At 49.8% G+C, this 17,540-nt stretch overlaps 1 protein-coding gene across 3 annotated transcripts; it reads right to left on the bottom strand.

Annotated features, from left to right (window-relative positions):
- Positions 1-420: 420 nt before the first annotated feature.
- C9H16orf95 (chromosome 9 C16orf95 homolog) lies at positions 421-15,648 on the bottom strand. 3 transcript variants are annotated; one of them, XM_066242851.1, is made up of 6 exons: positions 15,360-15,648; positions 12,516-12,656; positions 7,478-7,624; positions 6,629-6,665; positions 2,871-3,081; positions 421-710 (listed from the first exon to the last, which is right to left on the bottom strand). In XM_066242851.1, the coding sequence occupies exons 2-6, from the start codon at positions 12,654-12,656 to the stop codon at positions 692-694; spliced, it is 555 nt and encodes a 184-aa protein (XP_066098948.1). In that variant the 5' UTR covers positions 15,360-15,648; the 3' UTR covers positions 421-691. The 3 variants fall into 3 exon arrangements, with proteins under 3 accessions (XP_066098948.1, XP_066098947.1, XP_066098949.1); XM_066242850.1 differs by lacking the exon at positions 421-710 and adding an exon at positions 2,038-2,652; XM_066242852.1 differs by lacking the exons at positions 421-710; positions 12,516-12,656 and adding an exon at positions 2,038-2,652.
- Between the last annotated feature and the right edge of the window lie 1,892 nt (positions 15,649-17,540).

Below are 17,540 nucleotides of genomic sequence, written 5' to 3'. Positions count from 1 at the left end.
CTGGCTGCTTCTCTGCAAAAACGTGGCCTCTTTCTCAACCTTCTTTCCTCTTAAAACCTTTTGGAGCGAAACCGCTCCTCCAGCAAACATTAGCATAACAAAGCCCCTTCCCAAGCAGGAAGGTAATTAGCGGTTTCACCTGGCAGCACATCCATGTGGGCAGTGCCATTTTTAACAAAGTGAGCAAAATCAAATAACACAAATTTTATGAACATATTTGCCCAACACTCAGTTTTAAAACTTCAATTCACATAAAATTTTATGCTATTTAAAGTGATACCCACCTAAAACAGGTGCTAAAAGCATTACAGGTCCCTCATCCAGAGGGTGTGCTGTCCTTGGCAGAGAGATAAGAAACTTAGAAGCGACCCCCATCCCACAGGGACACAGAAGTAGAGAACAAGTCACTTCTTTATGAAGAAAAGTCACTATCAATAAATTTGGGACCACTTTAGAGTTTCACATTTATTGACTACATTTAACAACAGAATCCACCTGCATTCACAGCAACTCTGTAAAACCAAGAATCCCAAACGATGAATAATTTGCATTGAATCCTGGGTGTGAATTATGTGATCTGAGAAAATAGTGACTACCTCAGACTCCTCCTGATTTGAAAACTTTCGTTAAATACCTTCATTATGATGGACATTTTTGTTGATATTCTTGATAGTAGCTGCAGATTCCAACTTTAAAACCCCCCCAAATGGCTGGAAAACAGAGAGAAAAGCATTTTGTAGGACTGTCCTCTGCTGAGCCCACAGGACTTCTCCATGGGGAGGAGAATGGAGGGTACCCCACAATGGAGAGGGATGTCATCCAGGTCCCCAGTGGGCTCAGTGCTCAGGAGCCCAGGCAGGAGGGGTGCAGAGAGAGGACAGCAGGGTGCAGTCTTAGCTGGCTCACTTTCCAGCTATGGGACCTCAGGCAAGTCACTCAACCCTGCAGAGCCAGCTCACTCTGAAGTAAGAGTCCCAACTTGGCAGAAATGGTAAGGAATTGAATGAAATGAAAGCTGAAGCAGGTCTGAACAAGAAGGGAACACTGCTCCTTGGGGCTCCCTGTTGAGAAGGCTCTGAGCTCACCTGCCCTCCAGAGGTCTGCCTGGTTCTAAAGTCTCCACCAGGCTAACTGATGGGCGAACAGAGGCTTCTCCTCAGGTAACTTGGTTGTGTAGTTTGGGGTATCTCACAGGGCATCCCACATATACCCCAGCCAGGCAGGATATCTTTCCTATGCAGCTGGTTGGTGCCTGCACCTCTGCCCGAAGAGCCCGGCACAAAAGCAGGTGCCTCCTATAAAAGTGTTAGCAGTCTTCCCTTTGGCCGGCCCTGACCGTCCACCTAACACTCAAGTTTATCTCTGTTCTTCCCAGGGTGCGTGCAGGGAGTCCCTCTAAATTTGGCATCGAGTTGCCAAACATAAAAAGAAAGATGAAGCTTCCTAAAAGCAGAGAAATAAAACATCACAGTGCTGACCTACTCATGTTGACAGGTCACGCCGAGCTGACGAACCCCTGCCCAGACCCCTTCCTGGGAGCACACGCCCTAGACAGGTGGTGACCCAGGTCACTCATAGGTGAATGTGCATCACAGGCTTTGTCATCCCAGGGAGTCCAACACTAGGAGAATAGACACGCAGCACACAGGACACAGGGACGTCCACTTCTGGCCAGGGCAGAGTGACAAAGACTAAGCTAACCTGCCCTGAACAGCTCGAGACATGGGGAAATGACAGCTATAGCGGGTTTCAGATCCTGGCATTTTCTAGAATATTCCTCTTACAAGTACATGGTGAAGGCATAAGAACTAAGTAAAAGGAAAAACACACATACATATATATATATATGAAACACATAGACACAGACAAGTGTGTTATGACAGCCAGAGAGTCAGGGGTCATGGAGGTGGAGAGAGTGGGAGAAATGAGGATGGAGAAGGATTTTACTTGGGGCGATGGGCACACGATACCGTGTGTAGCTGATGTGTGATGGAATTGTATACTTGAAACCTGTACCCCAATAAATTCAATAAAAAAGCCATGTGTCAGTACATGTAAATTAGAGTTGCATACATTTGCATGTTATTTACATACATGTGTGTTTACATGTAATTTACATAGAGAGTGATGAAAAGGAATTGGCTGGAGAGGGGCTGTGGTGGGGAAAGAATGGGTGAACTGGGTGGGAAGAGTTCAGAAGAGGAAGAGGAGGAAGGCTTTTTCAGAGACTAAAGGAAGAAGCTGGGGAAGGGGTGGCCCTGCCCTGAACCCCAGAGTCTTCCTGGAGGAAGTCAGCAGGCAAGCAGGTGAGAAATGTGAGTCCTGGCGGAGGCTGGTGGGGTCTGGACTGGGTAAGGGCTTTCCAATATGGAGCCTGGATGGCTGGGGCGGGGCTGGGGGAGAGGCAGCAGGTCCCCCCCTAAAGGTGCGCTCCAACCCCAGAGGGCTGGCTGGGCGAGCTGCCTCAAAGATCCACTCTCAATATGGACACGATGGAAATTTATGGGAACGGGACCTGGTGGTGTTCTGGGGACAGGAGGATTTTAGAACTTGGGGACAGAGAAGAGGGGAGAAGAGAAAGGCGGCGGCCCCAGGGTGCCTGCTCCCCACCATCAGCTCTATCAGATCTGCATTGCTCTTCCGTGAACCTGGCTGGAAAGAAAAGACACCTGCATTGCGTAATGAGCAAGACTCTGGACAGTGAGAACCACATAACAGTAATCACGGCCACACCCATGTCCACCCTTCTGTTCAACTACAACCAAGTTCTCCACATCCTGGACTCGGTTAAACCCCAGCAGCCCCTGAGTGACGCAGCCCAGGGAGGGATAGGGCCTGGGATTCCCCGGTCCCACCCTGAGCCTGCTCACCGAATAACCGCCAGGACCCTCCAGACAGCCTGGAGGAAGGCAAGGAGGCCAAGGCTGAGAGGCAGGGAGGGGGGCTGCCGGCTCTCTCCTCTGCCGGGGGCCAGCAGCTCATCCTGGTGGAGGGCCTGCAGCTGCTGCCACTTGAGGAGGAGGCCTCTGTTGCAGCAGATCCGCCAGCGCTTGTGCCAGGAATGTGAGTCCGGGGAGGTTTCTAGGCAGAGAAAGCGAGTCAGACCCAGCCCAGGTGTGGAGCAGCAGGCCTGCCCCAGTTTGTACACTGAACACCAGGCAAGGAAAACACAAGATGAGAAATACAGAATTTCTCTTTAAAACAGAAGTCAGCAGATACTGGCCCAGAGAAACACACTGAGTTCCTCTGTGCGGAGCTCGGGAAGAGCCTCACGCTGATCTGTATGGTGGGACCGCGTGCTCGGTCCTGTCCTCTGAATGCCTCTGGCTTGAGACATTATTAATATAAACTGCCAGAACTACAGAACAATGGCTGGAGTAAAAGTTAATACCGGTTTTTTTTTGTTTTGTTTTGAGAGAGAGAGACAGACAGAGACAGACAGGCAGAAGGGAGAGAGATGAGAAGCATGAATTCTTTGTTGTGGCTCCTTATTTGTTCATTGATTGCTTTCTCATATGTGCCTTGACCAGGGGGCTATAGCAGAGCAAGTGATCCCTTGCTCAAGCCAGCGACCTTGGGCTTCAAGCCAGCGACCTTTTGGCTCAAGCCAATGACCATGGGGTCATGTCTATGATCCCATGCTGAAGCCAGGACCCTACGCTCAAGCCTGATGAGTATGCACTCAAGCTGACAACCTCGGGGTTTCGAACTTAGTTAAACAATTATCATTTGACACATGATTCAACAATAAACTAACCGAGCTTTAGGCTTTTCTTAAAGATGCTGTGTTGACCCTGGCCAGGCCCATCAGTTGGTTTAGAGCAGCAGTTCTCAACCTGTGGGTCGCGATCCCGGCGGGGGTCGAACGACCAAAACACAGGGGTCGCCTAAAGCCATCGGAAAATACATATTTATTATACAATACATTTTTAAATAAAATATGTATTTCTCGATGGCTTTAGGCAACCCCTGTGTTTTGGTCGTTCGACATATGTATTTTCTGACCCACAGGTTGAGAACCACTGGTTTAGAGCATCCCTTTAACAAACCAAGGTGGCAGGTTTGATCCCTGGTCAGAGGACATACAAGAAACAGTCAATGTATATATAAACAAGTAGAAGAACAAATCGGTGTTTCTTTCTCTCTCTAAAATCAATAAATAAAAAATAATAAAATTATTTTTTAAAGAAGACGCAGAGTATTATTCAAAGCCAAAACAACCAATAAAAAAAAAATAAACCCATAAATGTGTGTGATTATACAGTTAGAACTGCAGTTTCTCCTACCAATACATTTCTACACATAAAGTGACTTTGGACTCTTTGACCTGAGCCAAGGTATTGCTCTATTTTTTCCTTGTGCACCCCCTCCCATTCTAGTCTCTCTTTGCAGGACCCTTTCTCTCATTCGCACTCTTGAATTCCAGTGACAGCTCAGACACACCCACCCAGCCCTTACCTACATCCTAACAGGGCATCTGCTTTTAAAATTTACATCAGTGAAGTCCTGGTGTATGAGCTACAGAGACTTGCTTTTGTTTTTCTATGTTGTAATGTGTCCTGGGGTCCATTTCATTGTCCCTAACAGCTACATACTCTAGGTGGCAAGTGCCACACTTCAAATACACCCCCACTGACTTCTTTCCTCCCACTAAGAGACGCTAATGTGCTTCCAATATTTTGCCATGCAAATCACTGGTGCAGATACGAGTGCATGTGGGAATGTCAGCGAACAGGACCCAGACAGGGGCTTGCTGGGTTAAGGGTTATGCACATTATGAGATTTGATAGACACCTCCAAATTGCCCCCGGCAAAGGCTGTGATCAATGAAACTCCTAATTGGGTTACTTTTGTAGTCTGGAAAAAATATGAATCTTTTGCACCATGAAGAGGTGGGCAAGCTGAGTACTGGCCATTCATTTCCCAAGCACTCTCCTCCCCAGCTCTTCCTGGGTTCTGAGAGGGCCGCTCAAATCTCTCGCCCACCACATGAACCAGAGAGGCGTCTGTCATCCAGCCTCTCGGTATCCCACATTCCCTCCAGTGTCTATAGATTCAATCAAGGGCACTCACTACGCAGTCTGGCTACGGCACACTAGGGGAGGACGTGATACAAGCCCACAAAACATATCCTCTTCTCTGCTCACGTGCAGTGCAGAGAAAGAAGTGTCAGCCATCAGCACCAGAAAGGGACTTCAAGACCAAGTCCAACCCACTCGTAAATGCAAGTCAGTGTGCAGATGCCACCTCCTTGCTTAGTGTGACATAAGTGCATAACACAATATAGATACTGGGTCACAAGTATATAAATGTAGGAATATGCTTTGTCATGACTACATACTGCATCATGAACATATGAATATATATGCACTACATCTGTCATAAATATATGAATGTATACAGGCTACGTCACAAATATAAATATATGAAGTACTGTGTAATGAATATATGCATAAATATGGTGTCACAAACATATACTGTGTTGTGAATATACAATATAAGAACGTGTACTGTCATGAATATATAAACAAATATACTGTCATTAACTTATGCATATATAACACACACACAATGTCATAAATTATAGAAAATTAGACCTTTAAAAAAAAACACTTTAAATATCATCTAGGCCCTGGCCGGTTGGCTCAGCGGTAGAGCGTCGGCCTAGCGTGCGGAGGACCCGGGTTCGATTCCCGGCCAGGGCACACAGGAGAAGCGCCCATTTGCTTCTCCACCCCTCTGCCGTGCTTTCCCTCTCTGTCTCTCTCTTCCCCTCCCGCAGCCAAGGCTCCATTGGAGCAAAGATGGCCCGGGCGCTGGGGATGGCTCTGTGGCCTCTGCCTCAGGCACTAGAGTGGCTCTGGTTGCAACATGGCGATGCCCAGGATGGGCAGAGCATCGCCCCCTGGTGGGCAGAGCGTCGCCCCTGGTGGGCGTGCCGGGTGGATCCCGGTCGGGCGCATGCAGGAGTCTGTCTGACTGTCTCTCCCTGTTTCCAGCTTCAGAAAAATGAAAGAAAAAAAAAAAGAAAAAATAAATAAATAAATATCATCTAACACCCGATTGCAAATTGGTTTCATCTTTAAACAATGTTGAGCCTGATCAGGCAGTGGCACAGTTGATAGAGCACAGGACTGGGATGTGGAGGACCCAGGTTTGAAATTCCAAGGTCACCAGCTTGAGTGCCGGCTTATCTGGTTTGAAGCAAACCTAACCAGCTTGAGCCCAAGGTCGCTGGCTTGAGCAAGGGGTCACTTGGTCTGCTGTAGCCCCCCAGTCAAGGCACATATGAGAAAGCAATCAATGAGAAACTAACGTGCCTCAATGAAGAATTGATGCTTCTCATCTCTCTCCCTTCTAGTATGTCACTGTCTGTCACTCTGTCTGTCACACACACACACACACAAATCATTAAACAATGTTGATAGTTTAATGGAATCTGAGGCTTCCTTGGGCTCTTTGGGAAAAGATGGTGGATGATTAGTCGTGTCTGACGAGAGCAGGGGGAGGAGAAGTGCTGTGTGTGCCAGTCTGTGGACGTCTTTGTGTTACAGGCATCTGAGAAGAGAGAGGTCTCCCCATCCCCAGCATGATCCTCATGAGGCACTGTATTCCCGGGGAGAGTTACCTTTGATGCCTTTAAAACTCTGCTGCCTTCTCACCACCTAAAAAACATGAACATATGAATATATATGTACTAGGAAAATGTGACCAGCCCGGTGATTCATGGGGTAGGTGCTTGGTCTAGAAACCTCTAAAGGGGCCATGGCCAGCACAAACCGCCAGCCCTGGTCTCCTTTTAAAGGGACTCTGGGTCTTCATTCTGGGGACAGTTTCCAGCTTGATGATGGACAAGCCGCAAGTGGAATGTGGGCAAAGGCAGAAAGGACGCCTCTGACTGCCACCCAGGACACCCTGGGAGAAGCGGTGCTGGGGTGGAGGAGCGCTGGACCTGGCCAGCCTGCAGTCCCAGTCTTGGAACCCAGAGCTCCGCAGGAGCCAGACAGAGCCAAGAGGGAGGACAGAAGGTCAGCGTGATGGCCCTTCTCGACTCCCTCCCCCACCACCCGCCATGCCTCCAGGGCTGGGCAATAAGCACAGGATGCTCAGACAGGCTGAGAGCTGGAAGGGGTGAGGGTGCAGGCGTGGGAGGGAGAAGGCAGGGAGGTGAGCAGGCACACCAGGTGGAGGAAGGAGGGCAGGGGGAGGGGAAGGTGGAGGAGAAATTCTGGGAAAGCGGGCAGCTGACACAGGGCCCCCCTCAGACAGCAGTGACCCCTCCCTAACCCACCAGGACATCAGAGCTGGCCATCCCACACAGGCCTTGTTGCCATGGCTTCCAGAGGACGCCACCCCCACGGACACCAATGGAGGTCTCTGTGGGGAGAGAACCCAGCATCCTCCCCCTCACCTCTGGGTCCCTCCACAGGCCTGCCCTCAGTCCCAGGCCTCGCTGCTGCAGGAGCCTCCGTCTTACCTTCTTGTGAGACCTCAGGACCCGGGGCACCCAGTAGGGCATCGCTGCCTGACCCCTAGGCACTGGGAGGAGGCCCCCAAAGCGGTGACATGGACAGGGGCAGGCCTTGTTGGCTTTGGGGACATCAACCCGGACCATCTTTATGATCTGACAGAGAGAAAGGGAAAAGATGTTTCAAAGTAGATGGGGCTAGGCCCCAGACAAGCACAGCCTCAGGGACAGAGCCAGGTCAGGTGCTCTCTGCACCCCTCCCACAAGCACACGCCAACCCCCAGCTGAGGGAACAGCTCTCCTCCTCCTGACACTCTGGGGTGGCAGGGGCCAGCACTGTCATGCTCCCCCTGCTCTTACAGCCCACCACCTGAACCTCTGCTGCAGGACTCTGAGTGGTGCAGGGGCAGGACGCACAGGTTGGAGCAAGGAGACCTGGTTCTGTCCTGACCCTGGTGGCCTCCAGGAACAGCCTTTGGGCACAACACTCAGCCCCTCTCAGCCTCAGCATTCTCATCCATGAAGAGGGTCTGCTAGCATTTTAACATAGATCAGAGTTTAAAATGACAGTCTGGTCCAGCAAGCCACTCCCAGGACTGCATACCAGAAGGAACGCACATGCATTTGCAAATTGTGTGCACAGAACACTCATTGCAGCATTGGCTGCTATGACTAGACAGACTCAGTGTCCACCAATAAAAAGCAATTCATGGCCCTGGCCGGTTGGCTCAGTGGTAGAGCATCAGACTGGCATGCAGGAGTCCCGGGTTCGATTCCCGGCCAGGGCACACAGGAGAAGCGCCCATCTGCTTCTCCACCCCTCCCCCTCTCCTTCCTCTCTGTCTCTCTCTTCCCCTCCTGCAGCCGAGGCTCCATTGGAGCAGAGATGGCCTGGGCGCTGAGGATGGCTCCGTGGCCTCTGCCTCAGGCGCTAGAGTGGCTCCGGTTGCAACAGAGTGATGCCCCGGATAGGCAGAGCATCGCCCCCTGGTGGGCATGCCGGGTGGATCCCTGTCGGGTGCATGTGGGAGTCTGTCTGACTACCTCCCCATTTCCAGCTTCAGAAAAATACAAAAAAAAAAAAAAAAAGGCAATTCATGACAGACTGAAGGGATAAGAGGAAATGAAGTGGCCTTTGGCTAGAACAGGAGGCCGAGTCTGTCAGGACACGCTGTTTAGTGGGAAATGCAGCATTGTAGACACTGGATGATACCATTTGCATATTTTAAAAGAAAATATGTGTAATATTGTTTGTATGAGTTGTGGTGGATTACATCCGATTCCGCACCTCTCTCTTTGCCATGTGCCTCTGAAGTTCCTTCCAGCAGGGACAGGGCAGAGCCCACCCCTCAATTTGGGTTAGATCAGACACAGGTTTGGCCAGCAGAATGAGGAGGAAGGGACAGCAGCCAGATCTAGACCTGGGCCAAAGCAGCCTCCCAGGATTCCAACACCTCTTGCTCCTCTGTCATTGTGGCAAGAAGGCCAGGCCTGAGCAAGCTCACCAACCCCAAGATCAGGGACACGTGGGACTGAGCCACCCAGCAGAGGCCGACCTCGGACACACAAGGAATAAACAGTGACTGTTGTTTCAAGCCAGGAGTTTGAGTGAAAGAGCCCACACAGAAAATCTCAGTACACACAGGGAGCCTTGGGGGGAGGGCAGGGCAATAGGACAGGGGGCAGGAGGGAGAATTACGTTCACCACACTCCTTCGTATTGCTGGAATATCCAACCATGTGCTCATGTCACATGTTTCAGGAAATAATAATGAACTACTTTCGAGCAAACCTGTTAACTTCGCGAGGCTGCCAGGAGCGCCAGATGCCCCGTGTGAGATGAGCTGCACCGACAGGCGCCTCTGCAGGGGAGGGGCTGAGGGCTGATGCATCGAGAAGACCTAACAAGGCCTGGGGCACCCCGCTCCCCCACCTCTGCACCTCTTGCCACCATGGCATGGGCGCCCCTTGCCTGTGACCCTTTAGCTCGACAGGTTGAGGACACTCTGGCCAGTTCTACCCACTCCTCTAAGCTCTTGCTTTCCAAGTGCATGCTCCACGGCGGGCACTAGTCGAGAAGCACAGAAAACCCCACCCTGCCCACAGAGGGTTACTACACTGCACTGTCCATGTGAAATAATAAAGGCTGGGCCCTGGCCGGTTGGCTCAGCGGTAAAGCGTCGGCCTAGCGTGCGGAGGACCTGGGTTCGATTCCCGGCCAGGGCACACAGGAGAAGCGCCCATTTGCTTCTCCACCCCTCCGCTGCGCTTTCCCTCTCTGTCTCTCTCTTCCCCTCCCGCAGCCAAGGCTCCATTGGAGCAAAGATGGCCTGGGCGCTGGGGATGGCTCTGTGGCCTCTGCCCCAGGCGCTAGAGTGGCTCTGGTCGCAACATGGCAATGCCCAGGGTGGGAGGGCATCGCCCCCTGGTGGGTGTGCCGGGTGGATCCCGGTCGGATGCATGCGGGAGTCTGTCTGACTGTCTCTCCCTGTTTCCAGCTTCAGAAAAATGAAAAAATAAATAAAAATAAATAAATAAATAAATAAAGGCCGGGATCCCGCAGAGCAGACGGAGCTGGGAAAGCATGCCAAGCCAGAGGAGGCTTTCCGAGAAAGCGCCCCCGAGCCAGGTCACAGGGGCTGGCTAGGTGGAGAAGGTGGCAGAAGAGCATGTGCCCATTAGAGATCCCTCGAGGATGGGCATAACAGAACTAACGTCATGGGGCAGACCTTACAGGCTGCCTGGGCAGCACTCATATCCTCTCTCTTGCTAAAGAACCCAATTAGGCTAATGGGACAAACTGGCCAGTCCAAGCGATCACCATCAGGCAGTTGGGGCTCTGCCAGGAATGGGTCAGGGGTAACGTCAAAGAGATGGACAAGATCCAGGCTTCTGAGAATTCTTTTTAAAAGTGAGAGAGAGAGGCCCTGGCCGGTTGGCTCAGCGTAGAGCGTCGGCCTGGCGTGTGGGGGACCCGGGTTCAATTCCCAGCCAGGGCACATAGGAGAAGCGCCCATTTGCTTCTCCACCCCCACCCCCCCTTCCTCTCTGTCTCTCTCTTCCCCTCCCGCAGCCGAGGCTCCATTGGAGCAAAGATGGCCCGGGCGCTGGGGATGGCTCCTTGGCCTCTGCCCCAGGCGCTAGAGTGGCTCTGGTCGCGGCAGAGCGACGCCCCAGAGGGGCAGAGCATCGCCCCCTGGTGGGCAGAGCGTCGCCCCTGGTGGGCGTGCCGGGTGGATCCCGGTCGGGCGCATGTGGGAGTCTGTCTGACTGTCTCTCCCCGTTTCCAGCTTCAGATAAAAAATAAATAAAAATAAAAATAAAAATAAAAAATAAAAAATAAAAATAAAAGTGAGAGAGAGAGTGGGGGGGCAGACAAACAGGAAAGGAGAGAGACGAGAAGCATAAACCAGTCATTGCAGTACTTTGATTGTTCATTGACTGCTTTCTCATACATGCCTTGACCAGGGCTCCAGCTGAGCCAATGACCCCTTGCTCAAGCCAGTAACCTTAGGTTTAAGCCAGCAACCTTTGGGTTCAAACCAGCAACCATGGGATCATGTCTACAATCCCACATTCAGGTTGGCGACCCTGCATTCAAGCTTCATGTTTCATGGTGGGTGGCAGCGGAGCAACCAAATGGTGTCGTGATTGGCCCACCATGAAAGCTGGAACACCCACTAGTGGATGGGAGGGACCAGGTTGACCAGCACTGCAAAAGTGGGCAGTTTTTATAAAAAGGTTCGCCATCATGGGCCTAGAACATATGACTTAGTTATTGTAAAGTCACTGACCTCTTTTTGAGAGTTTATTAAAAAACAAGAAATGAGAGATGGCAGCACTACAGATTCTACTGATTTTAAAAGAGTGATAGGAGTATATTATGAACAACATTATGATAATAAACTCAACAACAATGAGTTAATGAACAAATTCCTTGAAAGATACAAACTACTAAAGCTTACTCAAGAAGAAATAGATAGTATAAGTAGCTCTGCATCTATGAAAGAAATTAAATTTGTGGTTAAAACCTTCCCGCAAAGGAAGCCCCAGGCCCATATGGATTTATTGGAAAATTCTATCAAGTACTGAAAGAAGAAATATTGCCAATTCTATGCAAAGTCTTACGGAAAATGATGGAATATTTTCCAATTAATTGTACAAAGCCAGCATTATCCTCATACAAAAACAAAAGCATTACAAAAAAAGTGCAGACCAATATCCATAATGAATACAAATGCAAAAATTCTAATCAAATGGATATACATCATGATTAAATCAAGTTTATTATAGGAATGGTCATTTGATTCTTGAAAACTAATCAATGTAATTCATCATATTAGCAAACCAAAAAAAAGAAAACCATATGATGATCTCAATAGACACAAGCAAAATCCATCATTCATTTCCCCTCCTCCCCCTTTTTTTCTTTTTCTTTTTAAGTGAGTGGAGGGGAGATGGAGAGACAAATTGCTGCATGCACCCTAACTGGGATTCAGGGATTCACCCGGCAACCCTCATCTGGGGCTAATGCTTGACCCAACCGATCCACTGACTATAAGAGGGGAAGAGAAAGAAAATGGGGAGAGGGAGAGAAAGAGAAGCAGTTGGTTGCTTCTCATCTGTGCCCTGACTGGGGATTGAACCCAGATATTCACATGCCAGGCCAACACTCTATCCACTGGGCCAACCAGCCTGGGCCCCAACCTTCATTTCTAATAAAAGCTCTCAGCTAACTAGGAATACAAAGGGAACTTCCTTAATCTGATAAAGACATTTAAACTAATGCTAACATCATACTTAATGGTGAAAACCTGTACACTATCCCTTCAAGATCAGGAAAAAGACAAGTCTGTCTTGTCTCTCCACTCTATTCAACATATACTGAAAGTTCTAGCCAGTGTACCAGGCAAAAAATAAATAAATAAATAAAAGGCATCCATGTTGGAAAGGAAGAAATTAAATCATTTATATCTACAGATGACATGATCATTTATGTAGAAATGTTCCTTGGACCCAGTGAAAAACCCCTGGTTTCAGTCACCCACCTGCTTTTGGGGTCTCAGAGACAGAGGGACCCAGTAAGGTAGTACTGCCTCAGCCTTAGGCCCCGGTAGGTGGCCCCTGAATCTGGACTGGCACTCACAGCAGATGGGCTCCCGGTGAACAGCACTGGGGCTGGGACACATCTGAGCAAGAGCCAGAAAAGACAAAATTAAAAACGATGCTGCATTGTGATGTGAGCCAAAGAACTCTCTGGAAAAGTAAATCAATGCTCAAAGAAAGCCAAGGTTCAGGCAGGTGTCCAAGGGCAGGGACAAGGCCTTAGTTCCTACTGCAATTCAGAAAGAGGCAGGCTGCTGTGGCTCGCCCTCCAAACTCATTTAGAGGGGGACCTCCAGAGCCTGCAGAACAGATGTGCTGGGATTCGTGACACTTAACTGCTGCAATACCATGAGCAAATCTCAAGTCCGGCTCTGAAAGTGGGGAAGTACAGCCGACTCCAGTGGGGATGCCTGCTCTTTTTGTGGTTATGTGTCACTGCATACAGCACTTTCCATTTGCAAACACTTCCACCGCCATCCCATGGATCCTTCCCACACCCACAGGCGAGAAGGAGAGGGGAAGCCATCCACTCCAGGGCTGATGAAGGAGCTGATGCCCAGAGCAGGTCTGCTGGGGGGCAGTGTTGCTTCCCACTGGCCTCCTAAACAACTGTCTCGCAGTCATGAGGAACTAGGGGCTAGGGATAGGCAGTGGGTGCCCCTACACAGAAAATTTGGGGCCTTGGTGATGGCCCTAACCATGGACTCCCGTGTATAACACATCCACTCATGAGATGTTCCTTCTGGACCCACATTCTGCGCTCGCCCCAACCCACGGGGGTGTGTCGGGGTTAGGGTAAAGTAGCTGAGGGTTGCTTTCCTTACCAAAAGATCTGTGAGGTACATTTCTTTCCCAAGGTTTGAGCTGTGTTCTTCCAGAAAAGAAGAACAAGAAGGCTTAGAAAGCTCTGGGCTTGGTGTAGGTTGGGGACAGGAGGGCTAGAGTGAAGGCCTGGGCCAGCCTTCTGGAACTGGCTCATATTAAACCCCAGAGGTGGGGCCTGACCTGTGGTGGCGCAGTGGATAAAGCGTCGACCTGGAAATGCTGAGGTCGCTGGTTCAAAACCCTGGGCTTGCCTGGTCAAGGCACACATATGGGAGTTGATGCTTCCAGCTCCTCCCCCCTTCTCTCTCTCTCTCTCTCTGTCTCTCCTGTCTCTCCCTCTCCTCTCTAAAATGAATAAATAAATAAATAATTTTAAAATAAAATAAACCCCAGGGTGGGAGGGGTCATCCTTATACACCTGAGAGGGGGTAGGACATGATAACAGAATGAGGCGAATGGGCTAATGTCTTTGGGTTCCCAGATGTCAGGCTATGGAGAAATCCTGCATTCCGGAACCTACTCTTTTGGGCACACTCCAGCTAAACTTGTCCTTGGCTCTTTGGGAAAGACAGGAACACTGCAACCTGGTGAGAACTTTGCAAGACATGGAGCTGCCAAACACAACTCCTAGGCTTTATCAGTCACTCCTGAGCTTACTTGAAGTACTAAAGGAAAACACTGTCCAAACTGCACATTTAATTAAATTCCTTCCAGCATAAAATCCTGGGTGCTTTGTCTGTGGGATGCCAGACTCTGTGTTGTTCTTTCTCATTCACCTCCTCCCCAAATTGTAGAATGTTGGCCATATGTAATCTCCAGTGGGCACAAAAGTGGCATGTGTCAAAGTGTTTTGTAACATAGGAACCGTAGAGTGATACAAGTGTTTTTGTGTTTCATTATTATCATAATTATTACTGCTATTTTCTTATAGCAATAACTTCCGGTCAGTGAGAGCAACTCATCCAGCTAATATTTGAAAACAGAGAAGACTTGACTTGGGGTGGTGAACACACAATGCAAAATACAGGTGATGTATTATAGGATTGTATACCTAAAACCTATATAATTTTATTAACCAATGATACCCCTATAGATTGAATAAATGTTTTTTTAAAAACCCACAGAGGATAGGCCCTGGCCGGTTGGCTCAGTGGTAGAGCGTCGGCCTGGTGTGCATAAGTCCCGGGTTCGATTCCCGGCCAGGGCACTCAGGAGAAGAGCCCATCTGCTTCTCCACCCCTGCCCCTCTCCTTCCTCTCTGTCTCTCTCTTCCCCTCCCGCAGCCAAGGTTCCACTGGAGCAAAGATGGCCCAGGCGCTGGAGATGGCTCCTTGGCCTCTGCCCCAGGCGCTAGAGTGGCTCTGGTCGCAACAGAGCGACACCCCGGAGGGGCAGAGCATCGCCCCCTGGTGGGCATGCCGGGTGGATCCTGGTCGGGCGCATGCGGGAGTCTGTCTGACTGTCTCTCCCCGTTTCTAGCTTCAGAAAAATACAAAAAAAAAAAAAAAAAAACCCACAGAGGATAAAAGATGTTGTCCTGCACAGCATCCAAACACCCTGCTGGTAACAACAGGATTGCTGTTTCCTGGGGGGGGCACACCCATCTCAGTCTATGTGCTTCAAATGGGCTGGAACCCTCAACTCCCGGGGCAGAAAAGTTAGACCCAGCTTATCTTAGTTGTTGGCTCAGAATGGGTCATAAACCAAGTCAGTATAATGGGACTCATTCTGGGACTTTGCTTATAATTACTGGTAAAGAGAACCTCCTTTTCTGTTGAGGTTGTGTCTCTAAAGGTCTGGGTCACCTTGCCTCCAGGTGGAGCCAGCATACAGGAGAGCAAAGCTGAGAGATGGAGACAAACAGTCCTTGACCGCAGTTCTAGAGCAGCTGGATACATCCATGCCTGAAGACCTTCCCCAGCCATTCTCAGTGAAACAAAAAATTGTCCTTTTGTGCTTACATTTTGTGGTGAGGCGTGTTCTCTGTCCTGTCCACATGACACAAGTCACCGCAGGGGAGGCACTCGCCAGTGCACACGCGCTCGGGGTGTGGGTGCGCGCTGACAGACCCAACGGGCACCGAGGGCGCGCGGAAGGGCCCGCGGGACTGCGATACGGTCGTGGTGGGGAAGAGGTGGAGGTGATGCTGATCGTGATGTGGTGGCCGAAGCGGAGGCTAGCGAACACTCCAATCACTCCACCGCGGACCAGCACTCTCACCAGCCCTCTCCCCGCGACCGCCGCTCTGCGTCCTCGCTCCCTCTCCTGACTGGCGTGTGTCCGGCCAGTAAGGTGCCGCCCTCTGTGCACGTGCATTTCATGGCAGCTGATTGGCTCCTGGTGGAAAGCATCTCGGAAGTGGCAGGACAGCGGGTCAGAGGGTCAGCAGGTCAGTGCGCAGGATGGTCCTGGCGCGGAGGGGAAGTGGGCAAACCGCACCCCTGTCACTGGTTGTCCCGCGCTGCGGCTGCGCCCACTCGCATTTCCGACGGTTTGGCCACGCAAGCGCTCCAGCCCAGGGTCTGTCCCCGAGGAGGAGAGGAGGAGGCGGGCCCCGCGAAACCAGGGCTGGTTTCAGGGAGCCACAAAGCATCCCGGCATGGATGTATCACATGCAGGACGTGGCATATACTTAAATTTGTTCGTTGTTTTTCTGAATTTCAGAATTAACTGTGCATTCCTCATTTCACTTGCTGAGCCTGACAGACCTACTGACGGGATCAAATTGTGACTTTCAGAGAAATGTGTATTTCTTGAGCAACCTGGAGTTTAAAAGCTGCCATCTCGGGGGTCCCTCTGCTGTTTTGAGCCATTTGGCCCATTTTCCTCTGCCCCTTCCTCCCCTTCCTCCACCCTCATTCCCCCATGCACGTGTGTGGGCCCTGGGCACTTGATAAAATGGAAACAAGATTTTCTTCACATTTTTGTAAAACTAAATGCTTTCCGCCTCTGTATGTTCCTTTAGTTTATCACAAACTTCAATTTGCATTTCTTGGAAATGAGTTTTTACCTGCTTTTCAGTATTTTCATGCTGACTTTATTACTCTCAATATCAGTATTTGCCTAATGAAAGGAACTGTATCCCTAATGGGCAACACCCCAATGTGCTGCCTTCTAACCATGGAGGAAGCAGGGTTCTCCCAGGCACTGTTCAGTTTCTTGGCTCTGCTATTCAACTGGAAAGGTTGTGACCTATGAGCAGGCCTGAGCTTCCAAGCCAGTACACAATGCATGCTGATTGGGCCGTGCCTCTACCATATTACCTGATAAATATCTTAAACATTGTGTTTATGAATGTCATCCCTGGTTTCTTAATAGGTAATGACAAAATTTCCAGAAGTCTCGTCTTAGCCTAGCATTTTATTTATAGCTGTCTTGGTTCTTCCCACTTTGGAATGCTCTTGGCTTCTCTTTCCATTCTCCGGAGCCCCCTGGAATATGGCTATAGCATAAAGGACAGAGTCATATCCCCCAGAAGTTCTGGCCCTTACCACTGAGACACTGTCTTGCCCTTTCATGTGAAGAATAGCTCATCACTGTCCCCATCCCCACTAGGAATGGCTAAAATTAAAATGACTGAAGATACCAAGTTTTTGGGTATGTGACAGGTGGATCCCCCAGACATTGCTTAAGAAATATGTACAACCATGTTGGCAAAGTGTTTGACAGTTACTAAACCTAACCATGCATACTCAATGACCAAGCAATTCCTTGCCAGGTATATACCTAAGAGAAATGAGGGCTTACATCCACCAGAAGATATGCTCAAAAACATCCGCAGCTATATTCTGTTAACAGCTCCAAATTGGAAATGGCCAACATGTCCATAGGAGAAAAGATTTTTTTTTTTAAACTATGGATATTCACATAGAACACTATGTGACAATGAAAAAGAACACAGTCACAGCCCACAAAAAGGTAGATGAACAGCGCACACAGAAAAGCCAGACCTCAAGATGTGGCTGTGATTCTACCTGTGCCCTGTTCAAAGCCAGGAAACCAATCCACTACCATACCAGCTGGTGATCCAGAGGAGACCCACCCACTCAGCCCCCTGTGTTCAGAATAACAAGGGCCTGTATTGCCCAGCCTCTTACTCCCTGTGTATCAGGCAAGTCACCTAACTTTTCCAAGCCTCAGTT

Source organism: Saccopteryx bilineata, chromosome 9 (assembly GCF_036850765.1).
Source record: "Saccopteryx bilineata isolate mSacBil1 chromosome 9, mSacBil1_pri_phased_curated, whole genome shotgun sequence".
Classification (NCBI taxonomy): Eukaryota; Metazoa; Chordata; class Mammalia; order Chiroptera; family Emballonuridae; genus Saccopteryx; species Saccopteryx bilineata.
Note: the sequence above shows the minus strand (reverse complement) of the source record. Positions and strands in the feature narration are given on the sequence as shown.

What these genes read in the sequence shown, in the direction of transcription:
- C9H16orf95 (XM_066242850.1), bottom strand. Translation starts at nt 12,656, where the DNA reads ATGTGTCCCAGCCCCAGTGCTGTTCACCGGGAGCCCATCTGCTGTGAG. An exon ending in CTCTGAGACCCCAAAAGCAG is followed by an intron (nt 7,625 to 12,515) that starts GTGGGTGACTGA and finishes TCTCTCTGTCAG; the next exon opens with ATCATAAAGATGGTCCGGGT. An exon ending in GAGTTTTAAAGGCATCAAAG is followed by an intron (nt 3,082 to 6,628) that starts GTAACTCTCCCC and finishes TTCTCTGCCTAG; the next exon opens with AAACCTCCCCGGACTCACAT.